The sequence below is a fragment of the Nipponia nippon genome, unplaced genomic scaffold (genome assembly GCF_047370975.1).
Source record: "Nipponia nippon isolate SJK-2023a ecotype South Korea unplaced genomic scaffold, ASM4737097v1 scaffold_5, whole genome shotgun sequence".
Taxonomy (NCBI): Eukaryota; Metazoa; Chordata; class Aves; order Pelecaniformes; family Threskiornithidae; genus Nipponia; species Nipponia nippon.
Window position 1 is genome coordinate 10256328 of NW_028262369.1, and position 18819 is coordinate 10275146.

An 18819-nucleotide genomic window follows, 5' to 3' on the forward strand; every position below is an offset into this window, starting at 1 on the left:
CTTGTAAACCTATCTAAACACCTAACTAGCACTGATTTTTAAGAAGAGCTGAAAACCTGAATAACTTTACGAAGCTATTCAAATACAGATTTTTGAGGAGTGGTCAAGAATTTTCCAAAAAATTAAGATACCGTGGCTTCATTTCCTTTAGGTGTCTCAGTAACAATACTAGCACATTGTGTTAAGTGCAAAGCGTTAGGATGTACAAAACTCCGAGGTGGATGGAATATCAGACTGGGAGATATTGAGAGAAGTTCCCATCCTCTGCGCTAGGGATGCGCACAAAGACATAGGATTCAGGAAGAGGTGGTTCTACTGCTTTGCTGGCTGTATTTCTGGTTCTGGGGTCCACGCTAAACATTTTGTACAGCCAACATAGCTTTGCGCTTTTCCGTGCTGGTAAGTCAGATAGCTGCTGGTCAAAGCTGGCCATTGCATCCTGGATAAAAACACCTCCAACAGCAATCAGCTTGTTAAAAGACAAGAAACTAAAGTGCAGGGATGAGGGACTGCAACTGTTGTTCGCTCCCAGCCAATAGCTCCTCTTTGTTGAGCATGTCCTTGGTCTGTATCAAGGAAGCAGTCAAGTCCCTTTAATGTGCAGCTAGTATTGAATGCCTGAGTGTGACGATGACTTCAGATGAGTGGAAGAGGCGGCTTGTAGGAAGGGTGCTGTACATGCACTGTGGTATCTTGGTTCCTGCTCTTGGCTCTACCATAGACTGTGTGTGACATGTGACAAGATGCTTGGGTCAAGAAGCATGCCTCAGTGTGCGGGCCTTAACAATTTCATAACCCAAATGAGTGCTTTTGAATATGTGGACTATGTGCGTTGCCTCCCATACGAGGGTTAGTTAATCACTACCTGTCTCACAACAGCAAGATCAGGTGTAGAGTGAAGTGCACAGAGAGGAGTCTAGAAATCTAGAAGTTTTAAATGCCATGTCAGAGAAAAGTTGTAAGCAAAGTGAGAGTTGTGATGGTTTCTCCTTTAGGAATGTGTCTGGGACAGAGGGAGGAGGTGAAGCAGGATACAGAAATACCTGAATGGTAGAAGTCTTCAGTTCTTCTCTGAAAAGGCATTTCTTCAAGTCGTGCAGTAGTTACTGGATGTTTTGCTCTCCGGGTATAGACTCTTTGCAGTGTACTCTTAAGGTACCCACAAAAATAAAATAGAAAGCCAACACTTAGAATTTTTCAGAGGGATTTGTTGCAGAAGGGAGCTGTTTTGAAGTGACTGATTTTAATTTATGGAATTCCTCCAATAACCTAAGCAGCACATGACTCTTCCCCCACCCCCTTGTTAAACAGACAGCTCTTTGCAATTGTTCAGCTTCTTTCATTGGGAAAGTTTTCACAGCTGGAGGATTCACACACATTTTGATCTGAAAACAGTATTCTATTAGTCACTGTTTGTCTTCTTTCCCTCCCCAGGTGGATATAGTACAGACCTGTATTATCGAAATGAAGAACAGACCTGGAAAGCCTCTCTTTCATCTGGAACATTACATTGAGGGCAAATACATCAAATACAACTCAAACTCTGGATTTGTGCGAGACGACAACATCCGTCTTACTCCGCAAGTGAGGTTTTGTTTAATGCTTTCCATAGAGTCTGCTGCAGGGAGTTTCTTGGCTCTATCCAGAGGTCTTGCGTTACTGCCAAGAAAGGAAACGGCAGGTTTTCCAGTACAATGCCAAATTAATTTCTCTTCTTGCAGTATGTCTGCCCCTTATATGGGGCCTGTTCTTTCAAGTGCCGAGTGCTTCTTCCTTGCATTTCAGTGTCTGTTGATTTTAGTTGATTTGAACGTGGTCAGTACTCTTTGGAAACCTTAAGCCCTTTGACTCTAATTATTACTGCAGGCATCGACATATTTCAAATTCTCTTCAAATTAAGGCGGGAAGGGACCTCTCATGTACTATGTCCTAAATAGTCTTCTGGTGCCTCATGTAATATACAAAAGGAGGTAGCAGATATCCAACTCATGTAAAGAAAAAATCTAGTGCATTTGCATATAACAATGGTTTTTTTCAGCTACAGCCTCTGAATAGGTGAATCTGAGATTGTGTATAGAATACAAGTACAGATTTCAAGTGATTCTTGGATCTCGTAAAAGAACTTTAAAATACTGTCAAAAAAGTGGTCAGCGTAGCAAAGGAGTGTTTTACTGGCACTTGAAGGTTTTGTTCTTTTCATTTTTCCCCCTATTTTTAAGGTATTTGTCATGATGCTTAATGTAAGCAGAGGGTTTATGTTATGGGCTGTCTTTTCTACACTGAATCAGTGCTGTGCTTTCACAGGTTGGGAACAAAATGTTCCATGAGATTTGCTGCAGTTAAAATGTTTGTCTATCACCACTAGTCACCTCCCCCAGGCCTGGCAGTGCTTTTTTGGAGGCCTTCCCAGAAGATTCCTAATGTCTCAGCTTTATGCCAAAGAGAAGGGCTTTTTATACTTGATTCTTGAGATGCTGCATTTAAAGAGTACAAATGTACATTTCATTATCTGATGCATGAATGTAGAGCCAGATCAGCCGTTCAGGAGGACGTCCCAGAGGGCATAGCAGCGGAAGGAGAATTTGTGGGGATGCCCACTTTGTTTTTTTTTTTAATTGTTCAAAATGTGGCAGAGCTTTGCCTGTTGGCAGAAGGAAGCAGCGTGGCAGAGCTGCAGAGCTTGGAGATCCACAGGCACAGCCAAGATGTTTATGCAGAAGTTATTCTGCGTTGGCTTCACCACTGTTGTTCCCTCTGCCACGCAGCTCCCCACTTCTTAAGGCGAAGACTGTAGTGGAAAACAGAATCTCCACTACAGGAAGGAGGAATAAAGCAATTTCATCTCCCCTGCATGTTCCCACTGCTGCTTTTCACCCTACCTCTTTTAGCCCATCTCTGAGTGGGGGCAGGTTGGAGAAGCAACTCACTACATGCTTTTAGTCTCTCATTGCATTCATCATGATGTTTATACCAGTTATGCTTCACCAATAGGGTTATCAGACTTCTTTGCCCGTTTATAAGTGGTGAATATGTGTTGCTGTTTTCAGTAGATCAAGGGAGAGTTTTCTCAGACATCTTCTATGGTTCTTCCCAGGCCTTTAGTCACTTCACCTTTGAGCGCTCAGGACACCAACTCATTATTGTTGATATCCAGGGAGTTGGAGATCTTTACACGGACCCTCAGATCCATACAGAGAACGGTACAGATTTTGGAGATGGCAACCTAGGTAAAATCAATGATCCTGTTTCACATGCTAATAGATGCTTATTTTCTCTTCCCAGCTGTCTGCTGAGTAGTCATGACACGGCTGAGTGAGCAGGCACGTTTCTGAGGGTCTTGCAAACAGCTGGGGAAGTTCTATTGTAAGGAGTCCCTGAACAGGGCAGCTGTCGTGCAAGGGCAGATTTAAAACGAAAGCTGATCTTGGCTCATGTCACCTGGCCTACTCTTAAACCAAACAAGTAATGAAATAAAGTAGCTTCCTACAATGTGAGAGCAATAATCATGACCTTCAATTTCCTTGCCACATTGCAGGAATGGATAGAGCTGAATGTGGAGAGATAAGCCTTGCGTGTTTTTAATGCTTCAAGTGTCCATACATTAAGTTGTTCATAGGACACAGCAAGTTTTGTAAGCAGGATCAAATTTAGGCACATTTCTGAATGATGCAGCCAAATTAATTTTTTGTTATATTCTGTGCATACATTGCTTTTGAAGATTTTGCAGGCTTCCTTTCACTCTCTGCAGGAGAGAGTGAAAAGCCCTTACAGGTGTCAAAATAAAATGGAAGCAGGTTGAGCTGTGTGTGCTACAAACCACTTTCTCTTTTTCTTTCTTTTTTGACTTTTTAGGAAATGCTTTGGGACTTCTAGCTTTTAATAAGTAAACCGTCATATACACTTTGAGTAAACCCTTCACTTTTTTTTTTTTTTTTTAATGCTGCAGGTGTTCGAGGTATGGCCTTGTTCTTTCATTCTCATTTCTGCAACAAGATTTGCAAAAGCATGGGGCTTACACCGTTTGATCTTTCGTCCAAAGAGAAAGATGCCTTGGATTGTAATAAAAAATTGCTGGTAAGTGCTTGATGAAAAAAGTGTAACTAAGCGGTATAGCAGGTTTATTCTAACTTTAAAAGCCCTGTAAATAAAACTGAAATATGCTATTTACATGGCAAATAAAACCACCTTAATCACTAATGTTGCAGTCTAAAATACAGCAGTTTAAAGCTGACTTATCCATACTTGTCTCTGAATTAATGCTGTAGCTTTAATTAATAGGGAACCTTGTAACACATGTATGTGTAGGACCAAGTATATCTTTGAATGCTGAAATCATTAGTGAGTTTTGTATCTCACAAACCTAATTTGGGGAGAAAAAAGAATAGAACTGCTTGTCTTTAACTGATCTCACTTTCCACCGATGTTAGTGGGAATGGGACTTGATGAAACACTGAATGAAATTCAGTCCTAAACAGAAGTCTCTCTGACTGTAACAATGCCAGGACTTGATATTTTGTTGGGTTGTAGAACTTTTCCAAGCAAATAGTTATGTATACATGTGTGTATTTATACCCCCTCTTTTGTAGAGGACTCCTAATAAATATTTGTGTTGGCTTATGTGGCATGCTTAGAATACAGGGAAGCATTATTCACGGGACTTTCTTGTTAATTTGCCAAGGAGTCTGCTCAAACAATTCTCCGTGGTACAGAGGAAAAATGTGGCAGCAGCCGAGTGAGAACAGTCTCTGGTAGTCGGCCTCCTCTGCTCTTCCGCCTGTCTGAAAACTCTGGAGATGAAAGCATGAGCGATGTAGCATTTGACTCTCTACCCTGCTCTCCTTCCTCAGCAACACCTCACAGCCAAAAGATGGACATGCTTAGTGAGTGAGCCTCATACATAACTTCCTTGGGGGTTCCTGAACATTTGGCAGCGACTTGTTTTATTTTGTTGGTTTTAAACAACAGCATGTTGTATTTAGTCCAGAATACTTGTCTCCAGCATTCCTCTTGGAGCAGAAATAACACTAAAAGTACTTCTATGTAGATAATTAATGCACAGATGCTTGTGTGAAAAAACTGCGATAAAATGATGGTATCTAGAGCTTTCTCCTCAAGCGTGTTATCCGTACAATAAGAAGCAAATATTTTTCTTCCTAGATTGGCCTGTGTTCAATGAAGTCGATAACCTGGTTCACAAAGACTATGATCAGCTTGATAACCAAAGGGTGAGTGTCTTTCCACAGAAAATGAGATTGCAGTTCCTTAGTGAGTATGTGTTTGAAGGACTGCCTGAAGGCTTTGTTCAGTAAAAGCACATAAAGGTGCTCTGCCTGCTTTCATTGCTTCGGGTCAGGTTACCTGCATGCATTTGCTGTTTCTACTAAAGAAAGAACATTTTATTTTAAAATAGTATTAATTATTTTTTCCCCTCCAGAAATTTATTTGCATGTGGTGTATTTTAACAGATAATTAAAGTGTGTGTCTGTTCCCCTGCCTGCATGTTGTGTCTTTGGCACTTGTGCCAACTGCTGTGGTATGAAAGCTAAACAATCCCCATTGATTAGGGCTCTGCAAATCCTGGTACTGTGGGATGTTAGGGAACCTCACCTGAGGAGACTGCAATAAGTTTGCAATGGGAATTTTCCAGCACTGGGGGCCTTAGTACCAGGGTCTGTCAGTTACTGTTTTATCTTTTGACTGGCTACCGCTGAAGACTGAAACTATATTAAGTGGATTCTTGGTTTGATAAAGTATAAGTCCTTGATGATTTTTTTTTTAATGTATCTAAGGGAGAACGCAAGCTTGGACGGTACCTTCTAGGACATTAAGTCCTGTTCTGTCTGTCAGAGGTAGCACAACATACAATATTTTCATCCAGTATATCCATCCAGCTTATCTGATTGAACCAGCAGAAGGTTTTCTCTGTGGGAAATGTCAAGTTGAGATCCTTACAAAGGATAGTGCTAATGCTGTGATGTTTTGTTCTTATCTTTTGTAGGATTTTGAAAATGGTGGAGACAGTGGATATCCTAGTGAAAAGAGAAGTGAGCTAGAAGATCTGGATCATAGAGAGAGGGTAAGAACCTGACTCTGGGTTTAGCAGAGTTGGGCCTATTGATACTTGAACTGTTTCCATAGAAGAATCTTATTTTTTTATTCCTCTCGATCTAGACTTTGTAAACAGAGGAAGCAGTTAGAAAGAAATTCCCATATGTTGCAAAATTACTTATTCATCTTGGGAATGTTGAAGACACTTTTACAGCAAAAAGACTATTTGTAATGAGGAGCTTAATTTCAAACATTTACATTTGATTGCATATTGTTGTGGGGTTTTTTAAGTATTCTGTATTGCATTTGAGAAATGTAGCCAGCTTTGTGTTGCATGGAATCCATGAATATGATCTACTTTCAGACTCTTTTACCCTCTCTACTTTCTATGGCTTTATATGGCTTGAGATATCACAGAACTCAATGTTGTTGTCAGTTAATAACATGCATAATAGAATTATGCAATAACATGCATAATAGTATTCCTATGAGTTAGTTGGTTACTCCTTTAAAATACAAACTTTTAAATAAATGCTTTTTGACCTGGAGATCTTAACTAGATATTTAATTAGAAGATTGGAAAGAGAATATTGCTTCCAAAAATACCACACCTTTTGTCACCTGTGAAGAGGCAAGGTATTTGTCATGGGATATCCAGTTTACAGGATTAAAGCCTGGGTGTGCCATATTCTTTACCATTTCAGTATGTTTCTTTTTATATTGCGATACCACTGAGAAAAATGGGTCCAGTGGAAGCTATTTTGGTCATTGTCACTATTAATTTTGCTGGATAGGAATAGTCTAGAAGGATAACTAGCACACATCAGTTGCTGCAAATTGAATGATGCAAATCTTTACATTAATGTAGGGCCATTCAAACAACAACCGAAGACATGAATCTGATGAAGACAGTTTGGGAAGCTCCGCAAGGGTAAATAAAGCAGAAATGTTCATAGACATCAGTTTGCCACTCTGCTTGTCCTCTATTCCACTCATCTGCCCTCTAACTTCACGTTGCTAAATCAGATGTCACTTTTCCTTCCTTTTCAGCTACAGAATATGTTTATTAATATTAACTTACCACTCTACATTGTTTCCTTTTTTGTTTTGTCTTTATGTTCCAGTTGAAGAAGTACTGTTATAAACAAACTGTCACCTCTGTAACTTATGCCTGACATAAATTAGTGATTATGCATGGGTTTCTCACTTAAAAAAAATTCTAATTCTATGGATTGTTTTTCTGCCTAACTAGATTATATTTCCTTTCTTCACTTCATTTTTGGAATTGTGTCCCATATGTGGTTGGTTGATTTTTTTTTTTTTAAAAAACATACAGTGTTTGTAATACGTGGCAGTAACTCTCTCTACTGTGTACCTAACGGAGCTAGGGAAGACCAGACCTTCTTGTATGTTTTTATTAAATATAGCTTCTGTGATAATTAATTGCTGTGGCTATAAACTTAAACAAATAACTATTCTGCAGGGAAAGAAAAAACAGAGCTTTGACAACAATGAATAATTTAATTAGATACACTTTTCAGAATTTCCTTGTAATGATTATATATTGCTGTTTCAGGAAATTGAAACAGCTTTAACAGACTGAAGTTCTGTGCCAGTAACCTTCCCTGTTGTGTTTCCCCTGTGTACCTCCAAAGGCTTTCACTTTGATAGGATTGATTTGGCTGTTTCCCATCCACCCATTATGTTGAAAAGTTGTTTGTTCTTATTTGTGTTGGACATCCTGAGAAACACCAATGCATGTATCTGCCTGACATCTTCTGCATTGTTATTTTGCATTTTTCTAGACTTGCAGAATGCAAGCAGCATTTAAAATGTTTTGAACTGAAATTCTGACCAGAAAAGTATGGGTTTAATTTTTTCATGCATGGATAACCTCAGTGCTTGCAGTGTGACTATTCAGGTCCTTGTTTTTATAAGTACCTTTTTTCTGATTCAGAACTCAGATAATGCTTTGCTTTGCTGCTGTCATTTATGGAAGATATTTGATGTTGGGATTAGAAATAGAGGGCTTTACTTTGTTTCTTTAATGAAGAATAATAACCATTTATTCAGCTACTAACATGAATTTTGAAAGCCATGTCTTAAATTACAGTGTTTACTAATAAGTAATAATATTAATGGAGGCTTTGATTTCTGGATGATAATCCATATAAATAGTATGGAAATTTTAATTTTGGATAGAAATAATAGTATATTCCCTCTTTCAGATCAGTGTGGAGAAATGGAATCTCTACAACTCTTCCAGAGTCCACATCCATAGACCGTCCTGTGTTGCTCAAGAAATTCAGAGGCTCAATGCACTAGAACTTGAAAAGAAAATTGGGAAGTCGGTCCTTGGGAAGGTAGGATGGGTCTAGTAATCCTGTTCTTTCCAACTGGAAAGAAACATCTTGTATTTATTACTTACGTAGAGGTGTTGCCCTGCATGAGTTATTTGTCCAGGTGAAAATAAATAACAAGTCTATAGCTTTCTGTCACCTAATCATATTTTGTAAGGGACACCTAAGCTTGGGAACCCATGAATTCCATCTGCTTTTGGACTTACAACATCTGGGCTCCTTTGGGAAGGACCTTGTTGTTGGTTTGTCTGCCTTTCCAGAGGCATCACTCGGAGAAGATAGAGTGGGATAGATATGGTGTGCCTGACCCATATACCTTGGAATAGGCAAGGCTGGGCTCTTGAAAAATGGTAGCATGGACCAACTCTTTTTACTCCAGACTATCCCAGACAATGCAAATGTGAATTAAGTTTGGGTTTATATATGGGCTTAAGCCCATACTCAAAACACATGATGTAGATCTTCCTGAACATCCTGAGAGCCTCAGATGTTCTCAAACCTTTTGGTTTAAGAAACCTGCCTTTCCCTTGGGGAGGGGAGGAAAAAAAAAACCCTCAAAATCCCATGACATGTTTGGGATGAAATCCTGCCCCCACTGACAAGAAAGGCTTCAGTGGTATGAGGATTTTATCCTGGATAACTTTCTTGATTTTCTGTGTCTCAGGTTAATTCATTTCCTGTGAGGGCCCTTGCTGTACATAGAAGTCTGTGACCCATGGTCACTGCTGTTTGTGCTGCTGGCTGGTGCGTTAGGCAGTTGCAGGCTGGGTGCCTGTAACTAGGACTACTAAAGGTCTCCAAGGCTCTAGCAGATATGCTGGGACATGCCCCTAAGACCAGGTGCTCTGGTGTGGCAACCTGCTGGGGTACTGCTTAGGGCACACTAATGTGGGAACATGTGGTAGCTACTGTCTTGCTGAAGTAGGTCTCTTATCTCTAGTAGTCAAGTTTATAAAGGTATGTGTCTAAGCTTACAGAACTGGAGAGGTAGCTGCGCTGCGTATAATCATCGCTTTTTGCCTGTTCAATCTGTTCAGGCATAAGTCAGGCTCCAAGTCTGTGTGTTATCAGACTAGTCCTCTGCTCGGTCAGAGGTACACAATTAGCTTTAATTAAGTAGTCACCTCAGAGAGGTTTGTGCCTGAGTAAAGTATGGGCACAAGGCTTTTGAAGAAGCAGATCTATACTTAATACTTGTGTCTCTTTCCTGTACAATTGTGTTCTAGGTTCATTTGGCCATGGTTCGCTATCATGAAGCTGGGCGTTTCTGTGAGAAAGACAAGGAATGGGATCAGGAGTCAGCCCTGTTTCACCTGGAGCATGCTGCAGACTGTGGAGAGCTGGAAGCCATCGTTGGGTTAGGGCTCATGTGCTCTCAGCTGCCACATCACATTCTTTCTGAGGTCACTCTGGAGGTAAACAGAAAGACCAAAAAAAAATGCCAAAATGCAGAATTGTGGTCCATTCTAAAAATAACATAAGAATAGCAGGAAATGGAGACAAAACAATAACCATAGTTAGGTGTTCTGTAGCCTCTTAAGAGAAAATAGATAACTTTAGGTGTTCTGTAGCCTCTTAAGAGAAAATAGATAACTTTGTAATTAAGGACTTGGACAAAGCAGCAAAAAATACTACCTGTTCCTGGTTTTGCCAGCAAATTACTGCATACCTTTGGGAAGTGATCTTTACTATTCAGCTTCTTAGTTTCTTGTGGCTGGGCCTGTTTCTCAGGCATACTAAACACTTGCAGCCATTACTGACTTGGAGAAACTGCATTTAGTGTTAGAGGAAGGAAGGGATGGTTTTACTTAGAAACACCCATTTTAAAGGTTTTGTTTGTTTTACTAGGACACAAAGGAGAACAGAAATAAAGGATTTGATTACTTGCTGAGAGCAGCAGAAGCTGGAGACCGGCCTTCCATGATTCTGGTAGCAAGAGCGTATGATACAGGTGTAAATCTTGGTTCAGACAGGTACTGTGCATGACTGAGTAACTTGGTGGTACTTCATGGCAGGGCGGGAGTGGAGAAGCACTTGCTGCATGTCTTTCATTCACATAAAGAGCTACTATGAAGTAGCGTTTTGGAGTTACTTCAAACTTACCCAGGTGTGAATAAAAGCAGGGTTTAGGCCATGATATATCAACACAGAAAGAAAATCAGAGATCATTTCTGCTGTTGGAGACCTGCATGTGTGTTGGACCCACCTGTATGTTTGAGTTTAGCCCTCGTACCGAGGTTGCCCTATGATAGCCAAGTTTTGTTGCTCTGAAGTTGGTGGTAAAACTCCCCTTGACGTCACTGGGAATTGCATACTTGAAAATCGTGGGATCAGTGGGAGAAAATGAACACAAGAGTTGTAGTACCCTAAAAATAAGTGAAAAGTATTTACAACTGCCATGTCTCCTCCTTAGTCATTTTTTGAAAGCACAGTTTTTTAAAAAGGTGGAGGGGGGTTTCTAATTAAGCTGTGAAAGAAGCTGTAGAACAGGAGAAATAGGTGAAGTTGTAAAGTGAGTATAAACAAGATGCAGTCAGATGAACAAAGTATTTGTCACAGTTGTAGTCTTTCACTGCTTCTCATAATAAAAGTAGGAATGGAAATTTCACAGGAACATAGTCTTAATGCTGAGGATGTTACTTTTAATTAAGGATGATTTTAAGGTTTTTAAGAAGTTTAAAAATGCTTTTACCTCAGTATGTCTCTCTTAATTTGGCCAGCACTCCTATCTTGATAGGAGGGATAGGATCAGCATTGTGACTAAGAAATAGATTGTGATTTGCCAAAAGGCTACACAGTATATTGGTTTGATTTTTTTTTTTAGCATTTTAGATGAGTTCTTAAAAGTGGACAAACATTATCCTTAAGTACCAAATATAACAAGTGGTGATAGTGATTTTTCTGCTTTTGCATTGTAGCATGTCTTTTGTTATTTACATGAGTTTTCTGTTTTGCCCAACAGTGAAACACTTGGCAATGGTGAAATTTAAAATAACACTAAGCTTCTAATTGAAGTGCACTGAGCATTCTCAGTATGAAAATGGCTGGTTTTAAAGTATTTATGAAACAAGACTCTTCGCAACTTCCGATTGTTTCTAAATCAGTTGTCTTCACAAATATGAATGCTAGCCCAAAACCATACAACTAGTAATGAAAGCTCAGACTCTGGAGTTCAGCAAGACACTTCAGTCTGATACCTTCTCCTCTGTAATTACTGCATGAAGTGACCCCAGCTTCATTTGATACAGTGACCTGATGCTGCAGTGCAGAGTTAGTGAGCTTCCATGAGAACACTTGCTTTCTTGGAGAGCATCAAGGCTCTGAGAAGCTAGTGCAAAATTGAATTCTGAATCTCCAATGCAAAGCACATTTGTTTCCTAAGGTAACCATCTTCAAAAATTATTTTTAACTTCAGAGTACAGGATTGGAAGGAGGCACTGTACTGGTACAATGCTGCACTGAACATGACCGACTATGATGAGGGAGGTGAATATGATGGCACTCAGGATGAGCCCCGGTATCTGCTCCTGGCCAGGGAAGCAGAGATGTTAATGACAGGAGGGTTCCACCTGAATAAGGATCCACAGAGATCAGGTGAGGCTTCGTTTTGTTTCTGTAATCAGTAATCCTGCTTTTCCTTCCGTTTTCCCCGAATATCTATCTACTCCAAAAACACATGCTTCAGCTGTTAAAAAACATACAGAGGGTCAGTACATTCAGATTTGTGGATGAAGCTGTAATGATGCTGGGTGATATAAGGCTGAAAACAGTGAAATCTTCCTTGTTGGAAACAGTGAGATCTTGCTGATGACAGGGGTAGTGGGTGGTGCCAGGTCCAATCCTGTGACACACTGAGTCACTAGCAAGCAACCTTCATTCCCTGTGAGGCCTCTGAATTGCAGGTTGCTGCTTGTATTTTGAGTTACACCCATGACTCCCAGGCCCTACACAACATTGTCTTAGTTGTTGTGTAATCTACATGTCAGGTGTCTAAGTCTTACAGTCGTCTTGGGGGCTCCTACGGGCTGGTCATATTTCCAATCCTTGCAAATACATGGAAGAGCCACCAGCAGCCAGTCCTATAACTTCCACTTTGAAGAGCAGAAGCCAGATTCCCAGCTGATGAAACTCTGCTGACACTATTAAAACACACACATACATCCAGCCCTGTAGTTTGACCTCAATTTCTCTTTTTGTCTTTTAATTGCTTCAAGATAAAGAGATGTTTTTTCGTTATCCTGTCAACATAACTGATACTATTTCCTCCTCTAGGTGAGCTGTACACAGAAGCAGCAGAAGCAGCAATGGAAGCCATGAAAGGCAGACTGGCAAATCAGTACTACCAGAAAGCAGAAGAGGCTTGGGCAATGATGGAAGAATGACACCACAATTAAGCAGTTCTTGTATATACATTTTTTTATAGACTTGCTGCATTTGCAGCTAAAAGATATATTTTAATGTGGCGTTACCAGTTTCTTTTTTTGTATTTTGGTTTTCTAATTTTTTTGAGGGGAGAAATCCAAATGTAAGTGATATGTAGGGTGCCATAGTGTACTTCTGCTAGTGTTTTAAAGCTGTAATACAGACACACTTGACCTTTTGTATTTTTTTAACTGTTAGAACTGAGAGGCCTGGGGTTTTTGACAAAAATGAAGCTAATGTTTGTGTAGGTTTCACCTGTCCTGTTTTTTTATGCAGCAAATGATCAGTGTGTTTACATTTTTCTTCTCCTCCCCACGTACAGAAAAACATTTTTCTAAATTCTCAGCATTTCTTCATCATTTTCGTTGTACCTCACCAAATTTGCATGTGAATGTAAATTTTCAATTTAAGCATGCAGCTACTCATTTTAATAAGTAGTCCTGTTCTGTTACGCTGGTGTCGTTGGGCACTTCTGTTATTTTTCTCAAATGAATTCCAGGTAGAATCCTTGCAGTTTGGGGAGGGGTGGGGAAGATGCTTCAGACTGGCAGTGAGGATATTCAGGGTGGAACATGTTTTATTCATTGCCAACACTGCATATTTTACCATCAGAAAATCACTGATGTTCCCGATGAGGTGAGGCATCAAGCTACCTCTCTCATTTTCACATTTTGCACCATATAATAACCTAGTTGTATAAAATTCTACTGATCTTATATGATATTTGTCCAATGATATACAGTAGCAAGATCTATAATGTATGGGTAATTTGAAGGTTTTTTTACGGTGACATCTCAATTTTCAGTGAAGCTCGATCATCTCACTTAAAATGAGAATATGCTTTCCACCATTTCCTTTGAAAAGGTTAGGGGATGTTGATTCACCTATTTCTATGTATAGAAAATAATTTATCTGGTTTAAATAGCTTTTAAAATAGTGTTTTATCTGCAAATGGTTTCAAACACCAGTTAGAGAAAATTGCTGGTTAAAAAGAGAAAACCATATTATCCCCAAACACTTGTATTTCTGTGTCCTGGTTGCATAATCCTAAGCAGTAATGGGAGGACGCATATATGGTGGTGGTTGAATTATCATTGCATAGAGATAAGTTTCTTCCAAATCCATTACTTTATTCCAGAGCTGCTGTGCCATCTATATGGATAGTACAGAAGCCATTCCTATTTCTTGGTCATGGTTAACAGTCATTTTGCGGGAGGCTGAGATGGAAGCTTTTTCTTGGCCTTACAGTCTCCTGAGGGTGTAAACTGGTATGAATAAGGGGCAGCCCCTGTGAAGCACTGAATGACCTATAATGTTCACCAGCCTCACTTTAGCCAGGCTTTTAAAAGAATGCTTAAAACTAAGCAGGCTGCTAGATGATGCAGTTGATTTCATTAGGACTTCTTGCATGCATAGCCAAGTAATATTAATTTCTCGTAAAACGTAGAAACCGTTCAAAGAACAGAAATCAGTTCTTCCTTTCCTGTGTGAGTACCGATCACTGGGCTCCAAAGTTGTGCTCCCCATTTGCTCCCTTTCTGGCAAGTAGATCTTGAATTACTGTTTAAACAGTATCCAAGCATGATGTTAGTAACAACTGGCACTGTCTGAAAGAGGTGATATCCTGGTGGTTAAGGAAGTCAGATGGGAAGATTTGAATACTTTCTAGGAGGGAAGGAAAAGTTATCCTTGGATATCATACTTCTGGGTGGGTGCTGTAACTGCCAGGCAATTGTAGCCATGAGTAGCCTTGCAACACATGGCCACGTCTTCTTGCTGTATAATGCGGGGGGGGAGGGGAAGTAGTGCTCATGGCCTTTTTATTTCGTTTCTTCTTTTGTTTTGAGAGCGAAGGTGAAGCTCTTCACCTGTTAATGGAGGAATGTCTCATTTGTAGATCTCAGTTGGGCTTAGGTAGGTATTAAGCTAGGTGCTAAAATAACCACATTTTTGGACCTAATATTTTTTGGACCCAATATGCTGAAATAGAACCGGAGTTTGTAGGATTGCAAGCCAGATGGATGTGTTAAGTGCCCATCCAAAGTTCTGCTTTAGGTGCCTAGAGCCTCTTTTGGATGTGGCCTTTTTGCTCTTTCAGTTCATAGCATTAAAATATCAGCTCTCAATGAGAGGTAAATGTGCCATTCACCTCTGAAAACAGCTGAATTGAATAGTCGGTGTTTTGTGCAGAACTGATACAGCGTAGGCGCTGTAACAAATTCAGTCAAAAGGATTTGTTTTCCTCATAAAGTGTTGATGCCAAGTCTGAGATTTTCTTTGAGAAGGAAGCATGTGTAACACCACCACCAACCATGTAGGGAGGAGAGGGGATTGAATGTGCTCATCCAAAATGTGTATGTAAAGGATGTAGGGTGTAATTATTGACACTTTTTGGTGTAGTTTAATGTGCTAAATTCAGTAGTTGCTAAAGTTGCTGACAGTTTTCTGTAGATCTGGTATGTAAATGTGCACACAGCTCAGTGAAAAAATTATTACGATTAATTCTTTGTTTGCAAATACTACTTTTTTTAGTGATGTAGACTACCTTTTCTCCTGAGTTGGTATCCTATTATTTAGCTATACAATGAACAGGACTGTCAATAATTTGCAAATGGAATTTGTTTACAGAAATATGCACAACTTATTCTATGACATTCTTTTGAAGAGAAAAACTATATATTTGACAGACTTTTGGAATGATATTGCTATATGCTGTATTTTTAATCTATTCACAATGAATAAATAAAAATCTGTATTTTTAAAAAATGTGAAAATATCTCTGAGGCTCAGCCTGCCAGAGCTTACCCAGTTTCAGCGTTTCCAGATCTCAGTGGGAATATTGCTTGGGTAAGGACGGTGAGATGGAAGCCTTTGTTTGTATGTCAGACATGTAAATACTGATTGCCTGCATCACTTACTCCTCTCATTCACTTTGGTTTCATTCTGGCTGGTCAATAAAGTTGTTCTTTTTGTCACTTTTCTCAGCAGTTTTAGTCATTGCATATGGGTGTTTGCTTTTGGGTTTTTCTTTATAATTTGCCAAAGTTCAATCCTACTATTGCAAGCTTCCAGAAATCCTGTGTGGTTTTTTTTTTATTTTTCCACCCCTGATTTCATTCACTTTCAACAGTCAGAAGTAACTAACTGGGAGATAATGACTAGATGTGTACAAAATTTGTTTTCCTCAAGAAAACTAAATGGCTGATGTGCTGTTTTATTTGCATTCAATTACACATGCAATGTCTGTAACTAAGATGAGATAAGATGTAAGGACTGAAGTGCTCATTTGCAGGACTGCTACAGAGGCATCCTCACGCCTTCGGTGTTTGCTTAATCCTGAGAAAATGAAAATACTTGGCCTCTATGATTTGACGTGGGAGAGGTTTTTTTGTAATGGCTACAGTATCTAATGATGCACTGTCATCTTCAGTATGATTTATTCCCCATTCTGTTCAAGATGAAAGTGTCTGATACTAGCCCTTTTATACTGTTAAAAACGGAGCTCTTACTGTTGCTTTGTTATTGCTTTAGTTAGACAGGTATAATTTATTATACCTGTATAGTTTAAACAATGTGAAATTGTTCTCTAGGTAAGGCACTTTGAAATAGCAGAATCTCCTAAAAAAAATAGCCCCAGCAGGGCCTCTTCACTCCACCGTAGTGTCACTAAGATGAAAAATGGTGAAATTTGGCACCGCAAGTCTTGTCTTTAGCTATAGCTGCTGTCACCAAGAGCTGGAGTGTTTGGCAAGTGTAACAAAGGAGGTGGGGACAGCATCCATCAGAAAGCATGGAGACAGCCAACACTTCCAAAGCGTAAATAAGAATATTGCCTGTTTCTTAGTTACTGGTCTGTGGGACTGATTTGAATCTCACTCTTTTCTCCACAGGTTATCATTTAACTTCTGAGAGTAGAATGACTGCTGATGGACACAGGTGTAGTTTAGGTGGGCCAAATCAGGACTTCTCATCTGAATTTTAAAAGGGAGGATTCCGCTTGAACCTCAGGTTGGATTCAGGGCCAGTGCTTCTGGTGGTGTCCGGGTGTTTTCAGGTTTAAGTTCAGGGGCATCTGTCATGTGCCTCCTGCTGCTGGGGACCTGAACACTCCATGGGGACAGCTCATGGGCTTGTAACCATCAGGCCTGGTCCTTAGTCTGGACAGAACTGATACAAGGGTTGGGTCCTTGCTCTTCTCTGGCTAACTCCTGTGCCAGGAATGCAATATAATGAGGCTGGTAGCTTGTGTTATATCTTGAGTTCTCCTGTAAGTTCATTTTTTTTAATTTGGAAAAAGTCCCATAACCATCATCTTTTCTCATTTTACCACTGTGAGGTAATCTGGTGACCCAACTGCCAGCCCTGAGGGGTGACCTGTGCTCTTACCCCTGTAAGTGTCACACGTGGCTTACGTGAATAATCTTGGGTACGCGGGCTTCCGTCAGTGTTCAGAAGCGTCTCTGTGGCCAGGCACACAAACGTTTTGGGGACAGAGGCTGAGCTCACCCACAGCAGGGCAAAACAGCATGTCTGTGGGAGGCTGTTGGTACCTCTCGCTGCCTGGGTAAAAGGACCTGTGGGGCTGAGCAGCCCTTGCCATGAGAAAACCACTTGTAAGATACACTCCGTGCAGCCTCTCACGCACCACATCTTCCCCCCTGCACAGACCGAAGGTGCTGTGCTGTGGACGGTACCCTGCGTCCACTGCTGCGTGGACAAGTGCTTGGAGACTGCTAAATCGGACTCCTTCTCTAAACTTTCCTGCCTCAACAGATTACGGGTGATTTGCTGTGTGAAGCCAATTCAGGCCTGCCTACCTTCTCTCCTCCCTGAACCTCTCCTGCTTTTCTGCAAAGCCAGGGCTGTGGGTGGCACGTCAGCTCCTGCTGTTCTCAAAAAACCCCGCATCCTTCTGAGGAGGCACTGAACTGGGGGTGTGACACTGCGCCAGTGACGAAGGAGAAGGATCCCATTCACGCTTACCCGTGTGTGCTGTTATTCCTCAGTACTTGCAGGCAGTGAATGAAATTTTTAGCAGGACTGTGCAAAGCTGCAGCCTCTTGGCAGAATCACGCTCAGCAGCTCCCCGCAAAGAGCTGGCGCCGCGGGGTGCTGCAGGGACAGGCGGGCTGTGGGAGCTGACAGCGGAGGTGGGTGAACCGAGGCTGTCAGCAGGGCTCCAGCAGGTTTTATTTTCTCCATCCTGCTTAAATGGACTGCCACAACTACAGAATTAAATCAAGCTGTGTTAAGACTTTGTGGCCTTACCCTGGAGAAGCTGGAATTTTTCTCAAACACAACCATTCAGCTCTAATTAAGGGGTGAGAATAACATTAATTCCCCAAGAAAACTTAGCAGAATTTCAGGCAAAATGTGGACAGAGACTCCCAAGGGCACCTTCGCGGGGCACCAGGCAGCCAAGGTGTGCTGCTACCCCTTTTCACAGGTGTTGTACTGATTACTGCTGCTACTACAGACTGCCACACTGGTCCCTGTGCTGCAAGCAAAAAAACGGCCCCCCAGCCGTAACGTCCGCTGGCTTTTCACTTTGCAAATTCCGTGAGTCGTAGCTTTGCAGCAGAAGATTGAAGTGCATCGGGTTTAGATCTTCGGTTTAGGCTTTCCGAGGGGGTGCCCAGGCCCTCGGCTGCGCCGTGGCACCCACGTGGCAGCGGGGCGGCGCGGAGGGCTCCTCGCAGCCCGGCCCTGCCCGCTGCCGCGCCGTGTCCCCGCGTCCCCCGCGGCGTGGGGACGCGCGGGGCGCTGCTTCCCCCCGTTCCGTCCCTGGCTGCATCGCGCGGCTGCAACTGCGACCTGCTTGGAGACGGGGATTAAAAAACCCCGCAGTATTTTGTTTTTAAGGTGGCAGGGGCGTGCGGGGAGAGCGGTTGCTGGGGACGGGGCTTGGGGACGGAGGCGCTGCTGAGGGGTAAAGCTGGGAAAAGGCTGGTCTGCAGTAAAGCCGGCGGGAAGGGAGCGGGGAGAGGGC

General features: G+C 41.3%; 1 protein-coding gene across 4 annotated transcripts in view; it reads left to right on the forward strand.

Annotated features, from left to right (window-relative positions):
* Nucleotides 1-15810, forward strand: part of EEF2K (eukaryotic elongation factor 2 kinase) — a 35846-nt gene extending 20036 nt beyond the window's left edge. For all 4 annotated transcript variants that reach the window (XM_087733407.1, XM_087733406.1, XM_087733408.1 and 1 more), the window contains 12 exons: nt 1435-1584; nt 3095-3227; nt 3947-4074; nt 4679-4880; nt 5158-5225; nt 5999-6076; nt 6917-6979; nt 8277-8411; nt 9635-9823; nt 10257-10381; nt 11824-12002; nt 12681-15810. In XM_087733407.1, the coding sequence (XP_087589533.1) occupies nt 1435-1584; nt 3095-3227; nt 3947-4074; nt 4679-4880; nt 5158-5225; nt 5999-6076; nt 6917-6979; nt 8277-8411; nt 9635-9823; nt 10257-10381; nt 11824-12002; nt 12681-12790 (1560 nt within the window). In that variant the 3' untranslated portion in view covers nt 12791-15810. The remainder of the gene's footprint in view (nt 1-1434; nt 1585-3094; nt 3228-3946; nt 4075-4678; nt 4881-5157; nt 5226-5998; nt 6077-6916; nt 6980-8276; nt 8412-9634; nt 9824-10256; nt 10382-11823; nt 12003-12680) is intronic.
* Nucleotides 15811-18819: the final 3009 nt, after the last annotated feature.